This window comes from Pholcus phalangioides, unplaced genomic scaffold, assembly GCF_987345545.1.
Source record: "Pholcus phalangioides strain wild (caught in Gottingen) unplaced genomic scaffold, Ppha-v1.0 ptg000007l_1, whole genome shotgun sequence".
In the NCBI taxonomy this organism is placed as follows: domain Eukaryota; kingdom Metazoa; phylum Arthropoda; class Arachnida; order Araneae; family Pholcidae; genus Pholcus; species Pholcus phalangioides.
The window spans coordinates 11279072-11298009 of record NW_028301600.1 but is presented as its reverse complement, the minus strand read 5'-3'; the positions used below and the strand labels follow the sequence as shown (position 1 = coordinate 11298009).

Here is an 18938-nt window from a genome sequence, read left to right as displayed (position 1 = left end):
CGATGAAAATACAAGGCTCGGACCGAAATTGCTGATTCTCCTTACGATTTGGGCTTTGAAAAAGAGAACTGGACTCGGAATTGGTCGAAGAGCAGCTCACGTCTTGTAAAGGCGGTGCTCCAATTACACGAATTAGTTTTTCTCTCAAGTAAATGTCCACTTGGAAAAGCGAAGCTCTGTTCTAATGTAATAGGACTTGGCGATTGAGTTTCCAGCAACAAAGTTTTTTTTTCTTTTTGTTCTCTCTGTGAAATAACAGCGAATAATGTCATCCAGCATCTAATCTTTCAACTGGGAACAAACGCCATTTGAAAGTTCTTGTTACTTCTTCTGTTGAAATATTAGCACAAAACCAAATGTAAAAAAGAATCATTAATTTATATAGAATAATTTATCTGGTTTTTTTAAAATGCTAATCAGTGTTTCGTGACAATAATTAGAATTTTTGTCAAACAAACTAAAAAAGTGTTATGTGAGGGCTATTAAATATATCATACCTTTTGACATTATCAAAAAGTCTCATAAACTAAACTCTAGCAGAAATACATATTATAAACATATTATACATATTTATACAAAAATATTATTTAACCATTGATTTATTTCACATTTAATGTAGATATGTTCGATTTGATGTGTTGTGCTATGTCATCATAATATTTCACATATCTTTAATACTATCCTTTGCAAATTTTTTATTGTATTAACAATGATTTACCCATAAAAACGTATTGAATTTTTTTTAGAAAATATGAACGTAAAAGGGGGTGTTGTTAGCATATTTTTAATTGAAATAATACATCAGCAAAGCAATTTAATGAATTAGAAGGGATTTTTAATTGACTAAAACGGTTAATTAATGTTAAGATAAACAGTTTGCCTTCACTTTAATGTTTTGTATAAACGGATAAAATTTTGCATAGCAAAGGGTCAATGGTTTTTACCTTTAATTTTATTTTGGTTTCAAAGGGAGAGAAATTTTGTGCGATTTCATAAATCTATGAACATGTAAAATTTCAGCAGCTCTCAAAAATGACATCACCAAGAAATTAACACTTTCTGGATTAAAAAAACATTGTATTTACAAAGCCGAATTTTGTACTGAAATTGCACTAAAAGATGTAGGCCTACTTTCTAAAATACCAAAAAAAAAAATGAGAAAAGAAATACCGGAAGGTAAGTTTGTTTTTGAATTAGTATTTCTCATGTCTATTAAAATATATGCGGGACCAGGGGCTCATGATAAAATGCCATGATATTCAATAAAAATTAATTTAAACTGAAGGCAAAGTTGATTGAGGCAAAACGTTTAGATTCCATATCAATTAAAACTAAACTTAAATTGCAAAATTAAAAAAATTAAAAAATAATAAATTTTTTTAATAAATCAAATATTTATGAATGCATCTCAAATATTTTGTCTACACATTTCTTTCGTAGTATTCTAAAATTTGCTAAAACATAAGTATCAGAGATATATGAAATATTCTAATGGCATAGCATAGCACATATAAAAAATAAGCATGTCAAATGTGAAATAAATCAATGGTTAAATAATGTTTCTAATACAGCATAGTTTTTGAGGGGTTTTTTTTTGACGATGTTAAAAGGTATGAAACTCTTCAAGTATAAAATGATTGGCGATATCTTTGAAATACACGTGTTTTTAAATTTCACGCAGTGTCTACGAAAATACTTTTAGATAAATAGATTCGTATGTTTGTTTTGCGCAACAGCACTTGCGAGTACAAAAACAATTGAAATAAATACCTGACATATCGTTTAATACAATTCACAAAAATTCATTCCAAAAATTAAAGATAACAAATAAGATTCACAGGAGACAAACAGGCAATTCACATGAACCAATGTTGAGTACAAACACAGGATTATTCAAAATGGTGTACGGTATTTTAAAATAGTATAATAAACTGATTTTTAAACATACACTTACGAGAACGGGTTTAAAATAAAGGAAAACCCAAACATTTTTTCATTTGTAGTTGTAGCGAAAGTGTAGAGCCACCACAACTTCCATAGCGCTACCAGCCAAGAGAAATTTGAAAATTTTTGAGTCTATTTTTTCCTTTATTTTAACCCGTTCTCTAGTAAGTATGTTTAAAAATGAGTTTATTATAGTATTTTAAAATACCGTACATCGTTTTGAATAACCCTGTACATAATCTTTTGAATTGTGTCAGTGGTTTTTGTGTTTCATATGATGGAATGATAGAAAAATTGGCTGCTCTGCGTCCGAAATACAGTTTGTTATAATTTCTTAATAGCAACAAATGTGCCAAAGGCTCAAATCTGTCACTAAATCGATAGAGAGTTGTGTGGTTTGAATAATAAAGATCGTAATTTTCAAGACAATGTTTAAGGGAAGCTTAAGAAATGCAAGATTCATAGTGTCTAGCACACGTGCAAGATCCACGCAGATCGCAAACATCTACCCTCAACGTAGTTCACTACACACATTCGCCCGTTTTTTAATTAAACACACACACACACAGTACCTATTCAAAAACCATCATTCATGGCATTCGAATCATATACTCCGCCGATACGATGATGAATATCAACCGGTGCCGCATTTCTTTTGGCAAGGACGTGAATAATTCAATTTAATTTACAAAGTGCAATGTTCTTAACATTTTCACACGTAACACGAAAGGCATATACTGCTGAGTTTATTTGTGTGCAATAGGTGTCCGTTGCTACTGCATGTATATAGAATGCGTGCATTTTAAAAAGATAACGCAAAACGGTTATTTCTTGAAAAAAAATTAGACCTCTTACATATAAGCGTCTTTTGGGTATGCCAACGAGGCCCGGGCCGAGGACCCTGAATCAAATTATTGAAAGTTTTCACTTATTCTAAATTTTTTTTTTCAAATTCTCAACTTTTAGTAATTTTCATAAATTCTGAATTTTTATCAATCCAGGAGTAATTAAATTATTTCATCATTTTTTTATTTTTTTATACATTCTTAATTTTTGTTAATTTCCAATTTTCATTTTTTTTTAATTATTTCTTTTTATTCTTTTTTATTATATCCAAATTTTCATTAGCTCTGGAATTTCTTCCCTAATTTCGTAGTTTAAAATTTTCATCAAGTGAGAATTACTTATTAGTTTTTGTTCAGTGCATTCATATTTTTGTCCAGATATTTTTCAGCATCGATGGGGGCAAACAAAATTATTTGGACCCTCAGGGCCTTAAAATCCTAAAGACACCCCTGCCCATACGTCTCAAAAAATCCAGAAACTCCATCAACAACTCTCAAACCATCTCATATGTAGTCTCGACTCTCGATGCCTATTAATAGGAAGTTTTTGATTGAATAATTGCCCGATAGCATGACCTCGGAACATTTAAAAAACATACCATCAATTCTGATATTATAATTAGGAGGTATGGATGCGAGAAAAATTTTGCTTTAAGCTCATCTTGTTTAACCTAATACATTTTTTCGATATTTGGTTGTTTATCTCTCGTATCGAGATCCTGATGTACATACAGTATTATGTTGTTATGAATGGGAAAAAAAGGGATAGAGACAGTAATCTCTCGGGAGTTGAACAATCAAAATTGCTTCATTAGTAAGCGGACACGGGTAGCGAAAAATTCATGTCCGCAATATTTTATCAGATCATTTATTGATTATCTCTCTGTGGCCTGTTATACGCTCTTTTAATGAGTCAACGTTAAATTGGGTGGAACGAAAAAAGGAAACTGCCAGAGAGTCTGTATCTCATTAGTAATTTATCAGTATCTTTCTTTTTCTATGGATTTATTTTTCTGGACATATTTTATGAGTTTCGCGTCATTTTATAATTATATTACTTCCTTGGAAATCTCCAAAGCGAAGGAAGTATTTTCATTTGCATCGGCTCAATATATCGATGTATGTCAAAAATACAATTTGATTTTTTTTGCAACTAATTACTGTTATAATGACAACGTAATTGTCGTATAATGATGGCTTGACTAGATTTGCGTAATCCCTGATATAATAAGCATGTGAAGTAATAAATAAGGATTTTTTCATTTTTAATACGCAATATTGTCTTTTACTGGCTTCGCCGTAATTTACCGTCGAAAAAGTTATTCATTTCACAAAAGGGCTACAATAAATATGTACTGTATACATGTTCTCTATGTAACATGAACATAAAAAAAGATAGCCTTTATTTAGTGCATTCAGCGGTTTCGATCAATTGTCGGATTTGACGTCAAAATTTGTACATATACAATTCGAAACATACGATTCGAAAGTTTTTCTCAATCATGCTAAAATAAAAAATAGTTACTAAATCATCCGATAGATGGCATTCAACGCCAATGTGCTGTTACATCAGCTGATCAAATTTAAATGACACAATTTAGAAAAGAAATCTCACAATATCACATGACTCGCTGAAACGTATGATGCTGAAATATGAAATAAATATGATTTTTTTTATATCCTTCTAATTTTGCTTAATGCGCATGCATACGTAGAAGCGTCCTTTATCGGGCGATTTCGAAGTATAATTTCTTATTGCCAGAACATTGAACGCTTTCTCAAAATAATGAATAAAGATTTTTCTATTCTTGTGACTACTGGTTATGGCTTCGAAATTCTCTGAATACAACTTATTTTATGTCATCTTGTACACGGTATAAAAACTGTATTTATCATTAGAGCCCGGAAATTTAAAAATGTTCGAAATAGGCAGGCAAAAAAGGCACTAAAAATGTCTTATATAGGCATTAAAAAACGCATTTATCATCAACGGAAGGACGCAAAAATAACTAAAAACTAAGGTGTTGAGGATCTAAAACTATCTGAAATTTAGTTGCACATAATCAGTCTACTGTTTTAATTATAATGTTAGGAAAATTATGTATTATGTTTAATTTTTTGCCTGTAAATAATCATTAATGTAATTCTATGCAAAGCTCGCCAAATTGACGACAAACTTGACAAGTTTGGTGGCAACAGTGATGACTTGGCGATGGCGTTGTGCCAAGAGAAGTGTAAGGATAACGCGAGAATCATCAATATTATTCTAGAAGATTTCTTTTTTTTTGTCTAGTGGCACCGCTTCCATGGAACTGGGAGCAGTTTGTCGAATTTCAGTTGAAAGAAAAGGTCTTATTTGTAAGTCTCTCTCTCTCTCTCTCTGTTTATATATAGGTCGTGTTTCAAATCGCTGCTTCTGAATACGTGTGCATAGCTGTTCTGCGACTGGCTTCTAGTCCGCAAGTTATCAAACCCATTTGCTCACCAATAAGGTGTTAAGCGAGATGACTCGCTCCGAGGGATATTTTATATTTCACAATAAAAATCTCATTTCGTTTGTTTGTTTTTTTCGTATCCTGTGTATACAATATGACAAGATAACAGATAAGATGGAATGGGGGGCCCCTCAATTGCTTTTAAAACATACCTCCATCCTAATATGTGTACATTCATCCGTCTTAACGAAACCCAGAAACTTTTCTCCAACTCCCAACCCCATCTCGTCTGAAATCACTACAAAATTTGTTAATCGCGACAGTACCCAATTGTACCCAATTGAAAAGATGTAAAAATTTTGTATGTTTTTTTTGACACAAAACAAAGTGTTCCGGACTCTGCCACGAAGCTGGACTGAAAGAGATTTCGGCAAAGGGATAAGTTCAGTGGGAAAGTTCTGGCGTTCATTCAGCTATTCTGCAAAAATAAATTTGTGTTTACCTTGAAATTGCTTCGTACCTTGCCCTCTCGAGTGCTTGTAAGCGATATTATACAGAACAATTTGGTATCAGAAACGGGACAGTTCAAGAACTTGAATGGTCAAGACCAGAGGGATGGAAATGGACGAGATGCGGGAACCGCTGAACCGGTTGGCAAATGTTATGGGCCAAGTTGGGCATCGTGGAAGAGATGAACAAATCTGTCGTCACCGTCAACACATCTATTGCTGCCGTGAAAGACAAGATAAAGACCACGAGCTCAGCCGTCAGCACCTACATCGCGGCCGTCACAGAAGATGTCTTTTTTTTTCAAACCGAGCACAACTCAGGTCTATCACCATCTATGGGCGATTTACTACCTAGTGAGTTGTGCCAGAAGTGTAACTGTGTGTGTACCTAACAGTCTAAGTGCGTATGTAGTGTTTGATTTTTCAGTGCTGCCATCTATATTTCAGAAGTGAAGTGAGTGATGTATTATGATTGAATTACATTTGTACTGTTTGTAGGTCTGTTGCTCTCTGTGGCGAGGCTTTTTAAATGGGAGATCGGCTCGCATTCACGCCTTCAAGTTGGGAATCACAGAAAACCAACTTCAACCGACCACCGCTATGGCGACGGTGGGGTTCGAATCCGGGAATTCGCGACGCGAGTCCGTCACTATGACCACTCGACCACCACAGCGGCAAGATGTCACAAACTCTATCACTGGAATAAAGGAAGATGTCGCGCCGTAAAGCTATGACCACTCGGACTCCTTGGGGATGAGAGATGCTGCACTGTACACCAAATGGGAGTCGGAGAACTGGAAGACGTTCAGGAGGCAAATCATCCCACCAAGAGGCCGAGTGGAAGACGTTTTGAAAGAGTTGCACGGAAAATCGACCGCTGGACATTTTGGCATATCTAAGATTCTCCAGAAGGTCCGTGAACGGTTCTACTGGGGCAAGTCCAGGACCAATATGGAAAAGTGGTGCAGGAGTTGCGCCTGCACCGCTCGCGAAGGTGCTCCGAAACGCTACCGGGCCCGCTTTCAAAGCTACAACGTTGGTGCGCCGTTCGAAAGAATCGCCCTGGACATCCTCGGACCGTTACCCACAACTCACGATGGTCACAAGTACTTGTGGTAAAGATACCAAGTGACTGGAAGTTTAACAACCGGAAAGGACTTTACCCAAAACTCCAGACGTCATGGCAAGGACCCTACAGTGTCATGAAGAAACTAAACAATATCTTTGCTCGAATTCAAAGGAGACCATCGTCGAAGCGCAAGGTGGTTCACTTCAACAGGCACTGTTCACTTCCTGTTGGCACTGTTACGAAAATTATGTAAATAATATTTTTCATATATCATGTTATTTTCCACCTGTAAATAATCGTTAATGCAATTCCCTGTAAATCTCGCCATATCGGCAAGTTTGGCGTCAGCGATGATTTGGCTATGTCATTCTGCCAAGAGAAGTGTAAGGATCCCGCGAGAATCGTCGAGATTATTCTAGAAGGTTTCGGTTACCTTTGGTGTCACCGCTTCCGCGGAACTGGGAGCAGTTTGTAGAATTTTAGTTGAAGCACAAGGTGTGTGTCTCTTATTTGTAGGTCGTGTTTCAAATTGCTGCTTGTGAATACGTGTACACAGCTGTTCTGTAAAATAAATCTGTATTGACCGCTAAATTGCTTCGTGCTTTGCTATCTCGAGCAAGGCATCTTAAGAGCATCATGCCCCCCCCCGGACCAAGGGGTTTTTCTGAGGCCCTATCTTGTAAATTCTAGAAAATTTCAACCGGATCTCATTTTTGTAAAGCTTTTTTCTCCTAAGGCCCCGGGCCGTGCCTGGGTGGGCCCATGCGTTAAGACGCCACTGATCTCGAGTGCATCATTATCCAAGTTAAACTGGATTTTAATCCCAAAATAAAATGTTAGTAGACTCTCAGATTACGTCAATTTCAGGGCCACCATTACCAGACGTGGAGCCCGTGGACAAAGTGATCTGTGGAGATTCGTCGAGTTTCGAATAATTCTCGGTTATTTGTTGCATTATTTGGAATGATCATTATCATTTCTATAGTTGAAACATAGCTACCTTGTTCTACTGTAAAAAAAATTAACTTTTTTAAATTACAACATATGCAGGACTCATGACCCCCACATCCTGTTGCGAGGCCCCTAGGCTGGAATCTTTTGCGGGCCCCTCGGTCAGACTTTTAACGGGCCCCTTCTGTAGTTAATTTACAGCGTGAAAAAGCAAAAAAATGATGATAACCATCCCGGGCCCCAGGATTAGAGCTCTGTCAGCCCCCCCCCCCCATGTGGGGACCATGGCAGGACTCCTTCAAGCGCGAGGCCCAGTGTGGTCGTATCTGTCGCACAACTTTGAGAGTGGTTCTGGTCAGTTTAATCGAACCCTAAATATGTATGTAAAATAAATAGCCATGGTTGTTTGCAGTGCATTTATGGTATAAAAAACAAAACTAAAACAACATGAGCACCAGAGCCCTGTCTGCTTTTATCCTGCCTTGTTAAAGCCATTACCTCAACTGATGACCTCTTGGGACAGTCATCGGTCAGCTATATATGTATATATACAATGTAGTCGAATGCCTGGACGAAACATATTATGGGACGCATGCGGAGAAACATATTTCTAATTTTCCTCTGTTTTTTTAACATGGGCTGCGTTCATCTAAAACAAAAATTACTCATCACACTAACATCATATGGTGACAGCAAACTTAATGCATGGCAACACCAAAAGAGTTTCTTATCTCTGAGATCACTTATGCGCGTTGAAATAGGGCTAGAAGTGGGGGACTTTCTGATGATAATTGGTACCGAGAGTTGGAAAATGTTAAAAAGCGCAACTCTTTCTGTTCTCAATGCTCAAAATATCCAAGTTTTAAAAATTATGGCCTGTGAAATTCACTAATAAACTTAAAAATATGTTAAATAGGCATTTATGGCAGGAAAATTGAAAAAAAATTGAACTTCTGGGCTTTTAAATTATTATGTATCAATTGAAAATTTATGCAAATGGAATCAATTCACACACACAGAATTGGTATTCAGAGCTGATCGAGATGCACTAAATATCTGGCTGCGTGAGGCCGTCAGATGTGCTCCGTATGAGGGAAATCTCATTAAACCACAGTTCGATTATACCTTCAGTTCAAAACTGTTAGCTCACTCTCTAATTCCATGCTTATTATATCTTAGCTAAAATCAAATGAGTTCACTATGCTCTCTGAAATGTGATAACTATATACTGTATATGATATAGAAGAATCAGCACTTTCACACGTGGCACGTCCCATGAACGTCTCCTTTTGAGCTCATGAAAGTTCGACAAAGCAAAAATAACGATAACTCATTTTTTACCTTTGGTGACAGCTACAAAAGAAGCAGGACTACTCTACAGTCTCATAAAAAAGTTTCAGATATTTACCCTACTTTCTATAGTAAATCATATAACCGAGGTTTTTAGCTAGAAAATTTATCACAGCAGATAAAAAGTAAATGAAAACTACGTAGATAGATCGTACTTACCACCATCGGTATCATATAGATAGTAAATTGTCTTCCAGCCATAATATTTTATGACATCCAAAATAGCTCTCAGGTAGCGTGGCCGCAAACTAAGGCCGTAGAATGCAGGCCTCTCTGCACTTAACTCCGGAAACGCTGGACTAACTAATGGCACTTGAAACGTGTTCGAATACGACGCTAGTGTATCGTAAGAAGCTTCGCCCGTCGGCGCTACTAACGTAAATATTCCCCGATTCAATTGAAAGCACACTGGAAAAGAAAAGAAATTGATGAAACACCTGAAATTTATCATAAAGGATTGAGGTAATAGATAGACTTTTAGAGATAATAGAGAATAATTTTTTTTCTCAACACAGCATGTCAATGAAACAAATATTTTCTGGATATTATGCCAAGGAGAACTCCGAAAGAATAGTCACCTGGTCTGCACCGGGACTCGAATACAGGCCCTCTTGCAAACCGGACAAGCATGCTACCACATATATAACTGGAGACCATCTACATAAGGAAAGCAGGATCCTGTCTCCAGTGGTGTAGATGGTAACATGCTTGCCTAGTTTGCAAGAGGTCCTGGGTTTAAATCTCGGTAGAGAGCAGATGGCTTTTCTTTCCGAGTTCATTTTGGCAAAATATCCAGAAAATATGTGTTTCCTTGATTGAGATAATATTACGAATGGCCAAAATGTCTTTTTATCATTACAAAATCAATAAAAAAAAGATGTACGTATACTACACACAATATATGCACGGTCGAATCATAGTAATATGCATATCAGCTTATAGACAGAATAACCGTATTTTGCGGTCTGGGTTGCAAGATGATCAGCAAGTGACGTAAGATGCTAGAAATTGTTTCCATATATCTTAAGAGCCAACTAAACTGCAATACATTTAATAGCTGTTGGAAACGAAGTGGCTGGAGATCGACAGAGAGAACGTGATGATCGAGTTGATCAAAATGTGCTCAATTTAGTTCAAGTCTGGAGAATTGGGAGACCGAAAGTACTTGGTATCTTGGTTATGTTCTTTTCCACGATTTTCAGGCATGTCAAAGTCTTATTATATATCGAATTACGATTCTGGAAAATCCCATACTCGTCGGAAATGACAATAACTAAAACCGAGCTACTAAAAAAAATGTTTTTGGGGAGTAGCTGAGGTTATTTTGACTGATTTTACCGTTTTTGAGCGGCTGGGTATTACAGTATCCGGTTTAGTGCGACCCTGAACTCGCAAGGGACCCCCCACCAAAGGGTTCTTAGTCATAGTGGTCGTAAATGGCTTCTAATTTTCCACAATCTCGATAATACCTATAAAAATATTGGGTTTCCCCCCCCCCCTCCACCCCACAATATTTCCAGTTACTTCACGCATTTGCATCGTAAAGTATTACGTCAGCATCGAGGGGGAGGGGTCAGTGTTTTGCTGACTTTTTTTGATGACAATTGGAGAGGGGGTTTGAAGGTTGCTTACGTCATCAACCATCCCTTTTTGAAGATATGTTTATATATACGAAATTTTGCTGACAGTGGTGGAGGGGTCAGTGTTTTGCTGACTTTTGCTGAAAAAGGGGGGAGGGGGTCAAAAATGGCTGAAAATCTGCTTACGTAATACTTGAATGGCCCCATGGTGTACATGATATCATTTCTAATTTGTGTGTGATAACGCGCTAGTCAGTTTTAAATCCTCTCTGCGAAATTTTTCTTATGTACGATCCTTCAAGCAAAGACAAGAATGGGAAAAAAAGGGGAAAAGAAGATTTCGGTTGAAAAACGTGTTTTTATCTCTACTTACAACAAAAAATTCTCAAGGTTACATTCTTATCTCAAATTGGTGCAAATACTTGGCAAGCAAAAAAATGGTGCTTGCATTTCTTTCGTAGAACTTCCGACGTAATATAACGTCAGTAACACTGAACGGGTTAAAATAAAAAATGTTAACTTTTTCTACGGACACCCTCCGGATTTAAAATTTTAAAATTCAGAAATGTTTAAGTTTAATTTCGAATAAGATTGTGAGTCAGTGAATTCTCAATCTTTTGCTTCATTTCGTGAACTGAACCTTTATGTTTTGGAATTAATTTTTATTCAATTACATTGATGCCGCGCTATTATATCATGTGCGCAAGATCTTTTAATACATTTTTTTGAAACTTTGCAAAACATTAAGCATCAGAGATGTGTAAACGTTTGTTCTAGCGTAGGGTAGCATATACAATCAAAACTATGTATGAAAACATTTAAAAAGATCAATGGTAAAATAGTATTTTTAATGCTATTTCTACTGGAACATAGTTTTCACCATATTAAAAGGATTGAGATCCCTTAATCGCAGTAGTGTCATTTGTCTTTTGCCACGATACATTTAAACGTCACCAGCGCATGTGAATATTTTACAAACTGCCCAGTTTCGGACATACTCATTTTACCAAACACCAACTCTGGCCTTATCGCAATTTACTGCCATTAATGGGATGGGTTGGAAATGAAGGCACTGTCTATTGGCGGTCGCCTTACCCTCTCGTTAGGAAAAATACCTTGCCTATATCGTCCCTCGGGTATCAACCTGGGACCGTGACAGCAACCTTCACGGTGATAGATGAGCATCTTACCACCAAGCCACTCGGGCGCTTGCTTTCAGATATACTGTGACACGTGGCTGAAAAGCTGAAAATCGTCTTTTTTTTTTTTTTTCAAATATCGTTTTTAACCTATGAAAGTATATAACGACTGATACATTTATATAATTCTCATACATCTTGTGATCTTATTATCACAATAATCGTCTTCGCCGTCGTCATAATCGTCTTCGCCGTCGTTGGGAACGGACGTGCTATTATCGCGCTCCGCTCACCGACACGCCAGTGCGCCATTTTGTGTCTTTCTTTGTGTTTTTCTTCGTTCTCGTGAGTTTTACTTAGCGTGTTGTTTATTTTTGGGTCATATTCTGCGGTGATTTTCTTTTTTTTTTAGCGCACGTTGGATTGTGAGATAAGTGGTTTTTTTTTTTTATATTGCTCTCATTTTTTTTTAAATTTTCGTTGTGTATTTTCGATCGACTTATATTTATTTTTCTCGTTCGCATTTCATTTTCGTTGTTTTTTCGCCAGGTTCGCTCGCTTCTTTGATATAAGTTCGTAGGTTTTGGACGTTAGTGTTAGCAAACAGTGTATACTTTTTCCCGGGTACTCTCAATAACGTTGTTTTCCTTCCATTTGGGCCTATTGTTGTAGTGTTAGTGTTTTGAGATAGTTAGCTAAGTTGTTAGTTAGTTAGAGTCGATAGTTAGTTAGAGTTGTAATTCTAATAAGTATAAATTGTACTTCGTAGCTTAATACTTTTTTTAGAGGGTGTTGTATTCTTTATATACATATTTATTTTATTCTTCGTGATTTAGTGCTGAGCATTCTACTTTACGTAATTTTTTCGTATAATCTCTTACGTATATTTTGCATAGTAATGTATTTTACATTATTTTAATTTCCAGTTAACGTTTCTCATTTTCGTATTGTTAAGTATTATTATTATTATCTAGCTTTAGCAATAGTGTTAGTATGCCTCGACCTCGACTAGTGTTGTGTAGAGCTTGCGACGGGAGGTTTCCCTGGTCTAGGGGTATAGTAGCTGATAGTTTCAATTGTAAGGGGTGCTTGGATAGAAAAAGGCTGGAACACGAGGTCGAAGCTTTACGGGAAAAAGTTAGGGTGCTAGAGGGTCCGGTTATAACGGACCCTCTGGTCGTCGAGCCACCTGTTGATGAAGAAGCAATCTCCACGAACAACGACATTTTAGAGGGCGAATGGGTGGTCGTGGATGAGGTAGAGGGGGATAGTGATAGGGGTTTAATCATCGGCGATTCTATGGTTAGGGAACTTGGGAACCGAGTGTGTAGGGATTTTCGGGGTTTCGAGCGCTGTTGTCTTCCTGGGGGGAAGATTGGCAACGTTCGAGACGTTTTTCATCGCCGAAAGTTGCCCTTGCGGGTGATTCTGTGGGTGGGAACAAATCAGGTAGGAGCGAATATTAGTGAGTCTCTGTCAGAGTACCGGGATTTACTATTATCCGCTAGGGAGGGGGGTTCAGATGTGGCAGTGATTCCAGTGCTGCCAAGGGGTAGTAGGGGATATAGGAGTAGGATCCACCAATTCAATATAGGCCTGAAGGACATTTGCTCCTCACTTGGGGTCACGTTCTTGGAGCTTCCCGCATTTACCGATAGGTGGCTTCGTTCGGATGGGATCCATCTAAATAAGAGAGGGGTCTGGGAGGTTTACGATAGTCTTAGGTCAGGTTTTTTACTCCCAGACCACGTAGTCGGGAATGCGGGTTAGTTAATGATAATCACAACAGTACTGACGGGGAATTACCCACCTCTGACTTGGATGGCTTCTCGATTGACAACAAACCACCGGGCAAATTAAAATGTGTGTTAATAAATGCCAGGAGCTTGGGTAACAAGAAAGATTTTTTAGAAACTATGATAGTTGTGGAGGACTTGGATCTTATAGCCATTACAGAATCTTGGGCAAACGATGGGGATGAATCTTTCTTACACATCTCCGGATACGATACTTTTTTGAGAAATAGATCTGATAGGAAAGGGGGTGGAGTGTTGATATACGTGAAATCATGTTTGAAGGCTAGAGAGTGTAACGTACAGAGAAGTGATATTGAAACCATATGGGTTGAACTTGAGAACAAAAGACGTCATAAGCTTATTGTTGGGGTTTGTTACAATCCACCGAATAGGGATCAAAACTACATCGCCAAAATGCACGATGAAATTTCCTACATGTGTAAGCGAAAGAGGGTTCTCATACTAGGGGATTTCAATTACCCGGGTATTGATTGGGAGAACCTTTCATCTGGAAATCAGTATGAAAGAGACTTTCTTAAGTTGGTGCTCGAAAATTTTTTGTATCAGCATGTATCAGAAGCCACTAGGGGTACTGCTATTTTGGATTTAGTTCTTACTAGTTCTGAGGATCTAGTTGAACATGTTTCGGTGGGGGAAGAGTTTTCTTCCAGTGATCATCGTATCGTCAGATTTCACTGTAACTTTTCCTCGGGTAAGGTTGATAACAAAAGATTGGTTCCTTGTTTTCGGAGAACTAACTTTGATGTTTTGCGAAGAAGGTTAGCGGAAGTTTTCAAAGACCGGTTGGAATCAGTAGGGGTGGTAAGTCAATGGGAAGAATTTAGTACGAAGCTGTCCTCTGTTTTGCACGACGTCATACCCTTTGTTCGAAAAAAGCGTGTTTGTACATCACACCCTCTATGGTTCACGGATAGCGTGCGGAACCTTTATCTTGAAAAGAAAAGAGCATTCAGAGAGTATAAAAGTGGACGAGGTGACCTATCATTGTTTACTGATAAAAGAAGACTGTTGAAGAAAGCGATAAGGGATAGTAAAAAGCAAGTTGAATCTAGGTTGGCAGATAACATTGGCTCTGACCCAAAATCATTTTTTCGATACGTCAATAATGGATGTAAGGGGACAGTTGGCCCCCTCTCGATAGGAGGCTCAAAAGTAGAGAGCAATGTAGGCATGTGTAGTGCTTTCAATGACTTTTTCGCGTCGGTTTTTAATGGAGATAATGATATTCGATATACGGGTGTTGCATGGGGTAATAAAACGCTCAACGATATTCAAGTGGAAGACGTGGAGGTCCTAAATCTTCTAAGAAATGTATGTGCAAGCAAAGCACCAGGACCAGATGATATCTATCCCAGGGTTCTCAGGGAAGGTGCTAATGAATTGTTGGGGCCAGTCGCACAGATATACAGGAGTAGTGTTGCTGAGGGTATCGTCCCGAGAGATTGGAAACTGGCTAACGTTGTTCCGATATTTAAGAAGGGTAGTAGAGAAGTGGTGTCTAATTATCGTCCAGTGAGTTTGACGAGCTCCCTCTCGAAAATTTTGGAAATTATCATCAAAAGGCAGTTTGTGAAGTGGATAGACGAGAATAATGTATTGTCGGATAATCAGCATGGGTTCAGGAAGGGGAAGTCATGTGTAACTAACCTCCTTTGCTTCTATGATTACGTGACTAAGGCTTTGGGTAAGAGCAAAAATGTCGACGTTGTTTACCTTGATTTCCAGAAGGCATTCGATCGGGTCCAACATGGCAAACTCTTGAAGCGTTTACACGAGATTGGAATAGGGGGCAACTTGCTGAATTGGATAGAATCGTGGTTAAGAGATAGGTCGCAACGAGTTATGGTGAACGGGGAATTCTCTGGTTGGACAGACGTCACAAGTGGAGTTCCTCAGGGAAGTGTCCTTGGCCCCATACTTTTTTCACTTTTTATCGATAAACTCGATCAGGGTATCGATGGAATTACTAGCAAATTCGCAGATGATGTGAAGCTAATGGGGGTAATCGGGAATGAAAGCGATAGGGAGTTGCTCCAGACCAACTTAAACAAGATTGCAGCATGGGCAAATGAATGGAGCATGACGTTTAGCGTAGATAAGTGCATGGTCGCTCATTTTGGTTCGAACAACCAACGGTTCTCTTACGAGTTGAATGGTGTCACTATCCCGGATGCAACTAGAGTCACCGATTTGGGAATTCTCATTGACGAGCGACTTAAGTTTTCTGAACATTGTTCAGCGGTTGTCAAAAAATCGAATAGAATGCTTGGTCTCATTTTCAAAAAGGTCTCTTCGCGTTCTCCTAAAGTCATTCTTCCTCTTTTTCGAGGCTTAGTTCGTCCTGGACTGGAGTATGCTGTAAGGTTTTGGAGACCATACCTACAGAGGGACATAGACTTGGTTGAAGGGGTGCAGAGAAGAGCTACGCGTGTCCTTATTGGCACACAGGGCTTGAGTTATGAAGAAAGACTTCATTTTTTGAATATGTTTACATTGGATGAACGCAGGTGTCGAGGAGATATGATCGAAGTGTTCAAAATTTTCAATGGGATGGATAGGATGGACCATGAACTTTTAGTACACCGCCAATCGACTGCTTCTACAAGGGGACACCAGTATCGATTGGTGAGGGACAATGCAAGGTTATGGTGTCGCAGGGAATTTTTCTCCAATAGGGTTGTTAATAAATGGAATAGCTTACCCCCGGAGGTAGTAAATTGTAACACAATTGACACGTTTAAAAAGAAATACGATAAACATGTTGGGGTAAATCGAGAAGCTATCCATTCTTAGAATAAGACAACCATAAGTAATCTTTATGGGCATCGTATAATATTTTATCATGTGTATATATTGTTTGTAATTTGTGTTAATTGCATTTTTAATTGGGTTGCTGTATTTTTGAAACATATGACAACCATATTTTTATGGGCATCTTTTTATCAGCCACCTCGTTGGGCATTTTGCCTGTTGTGGCGTTGTATTTGTATTTGTATTTGTATTTGTATAAGATACATCTCATCTTATCATCTCACCAAGAATTCTCGCAGTTCTTGCTTTATTTTATCAGGAACACGCAGTTCATATTAAAAATAAGAGATGGTAACAATAATGTGACTCTCGACTTTGTTCGAGTAAGTATCTTCCTTCCAAAAATGTGTTGAAAGAACACGAGTCGTCAGTTGGACACTTGTATCGTCACCCACAAATTCCCCTCCTAAATCCAATTGTGAGCCTATGAATGTTATCATAGAGAAGTCTGAGGAGTCATTTCCCCTCCACCGTGGCTCAAATCCAGAATGAATGAATGAACTCTGCCACTGGACTTATTCCGCTGCCGAGATCTCTTACTGCCCTCCCCCAGGTTCGTAACATATTCTGGAACACTCCCCTAGAGACAGGCGGGGACCTCGGTCGGTTTGTCTGTGTGTCTGAGGAGTCATTTGACTCTTCCTGGGTACACCAAGGGATCTCGGTGAAACATCAATACAAATCTAGCTAAAAATAATGATTTTAGATAATTCATGATCTCATAAAATTGATGCCACAACGAATTCGTCTTTAATTTTTGAAAGAAGCTATCCAACAAACTGTTAAGACGGTTCTATACCCGCAGTGCAACCCCACTCCGCGTTACGCAAAAACCGGTTTTTGGAAGCAATCTCACCTCAGCCACACTTCGAAAACACGTTTTTGAGCGGCTCGGGGTGGTGTAGTGTTATGAGTGCAGACCCGACTTTAGAGTGTTCAAATTTTTTGGCTATAGGCAGTCTGTCTCCTACAACAGTTGCAGTAAGCAAATACCCAGTGAATCACTACATAACCCAAAAACACGCTTTCCTTGAGTGACCAACCAGATCATGCTGCAACCCTCAACACACATTACGCGACAGGGTTTAAAAAGGACAATTTGGACTTGGACCTATTCTTTTGATTTTGTAACGTTGTATTTTATGAATTTTGAGTCTAATCAAAATGAAACAAGCGTAAAAAGTAAATAACGAATCTTTCCCTTCATATGTTAAAAAAATTGAAATTCATAAACGGTGAACAATTTTTAAGGATATAAGTGGCATTTTCCATCGTAAAAAATTCATAATGTTAAATAATTTCTCCAAAAATCACAAGCAAAAATAGACAAAACGAATATCAAATGATAGTTTTCGTTAAGACAAATACAGATTAAGCACTGAAGAAAGCTAGATTGAGGCCAAAAAAATCATTTCCAAGTAGTTCACAATCAATCTGAATTTGTGTCACAAAGGAGGAAAATCTAACATAAAACGCCCAGACAGAGGATTAAAGACAGGGATTTGCAGACAAAGGATTGAAGGGCGTTCAGTTGTAGCGTAGCTAAAAATATATAATGTCGAAACATTCCTGTTCATATTATCGAAGTCAATTGTCTAGACATTCGAGAGGAACACAATGGAAATACGAAATATACACCATTCACGTAAAACACTTTCAAGTGTCTATAAACTGTGTCCTGCTACACACACACAATTTCTAGTTTTTATTTCCTCATATTAATTGAAAATGTCGAATGAAAAAAAAAACAAATATCAAGTATTTTTGTTATAATATGATTTGTAAGAGCCTCATAGAAATACGAAACTTGATCAGCGGCAAAGCCGAAATCTCTACGTTTGTGGCTCGACTTGATTCAATTTCACGTAACCAACATCGTTTTTCTCGATTTTTATAGGGAAAAAAGAACCGAAGAAATTTCTTATTTCTAGAAAAATAAATAAGATTTTTTTTCCGGTTTTTCTCTTCTTTTAGATATGTTGAGAAACTTTTTTCGCTTTTCAAATTCGAGTTTCGAATGTCACAAATTTCATTCAAAAAGAAAAAGAATTTTTTTAAAACTATTACAAAGTTCAAACACATTGAGTCGGACGCGTTGGCGATAAAAAAAATTCTCGAGTAAAGAAAAATAATTCTGTGAAGCGTGAAAAGTTTTGTGTAAAGGATCAAGTTTCTAAAGAAATTATTCGTTCAAAACGAGAAATCCGTTAGCAACTCAATGGAAGCACCAACCATTGAAAAAAAATTCAATTATACTGTAGATATCAGAAAGAAATACAATCAAATCACATTGCTGTAACCACTCTTATTTTACATCACTCGTGAGTAGATAAAGAAATAAAGCAAGTGATATATATATATAAGCTGGGTCTGTGTAAATATTAAGCTAGAGCCACACACCTGCAGCATTACGCCACTCCTATTAGCTCAAAAACCAGTTTTTGAGGTGTTGCTGAGGAGATTTTGCTGTCAAAACCGGTTTCTGCGT

The 18938-nt window shown here is 37.7% G+C and overlaps 1 protein-coding gene across 2 annotated transcripts in view; it reads right to left on the bottom strand.

The window, feature by feature from the left end:
- Positions 1-18938, bottom strand: part of LOC149084913 (glutamate receptor 1-like) — a 274407-nt gene that overhangs the window by 134627 nt on the left and 120842 nt on the right. For both annotated transcript variants that reach the window (XM_089232649.1, XM_089232651.1), the window contains exon 3: positions 9263-9511. In XM_089232649.1, the coding sequence (XP_089088775.1) occupies positions 9263-9511 (249 nt within the window). The remainder of the gene's footprint in view (positions 1-9262; positions 9512-18938) is intronic.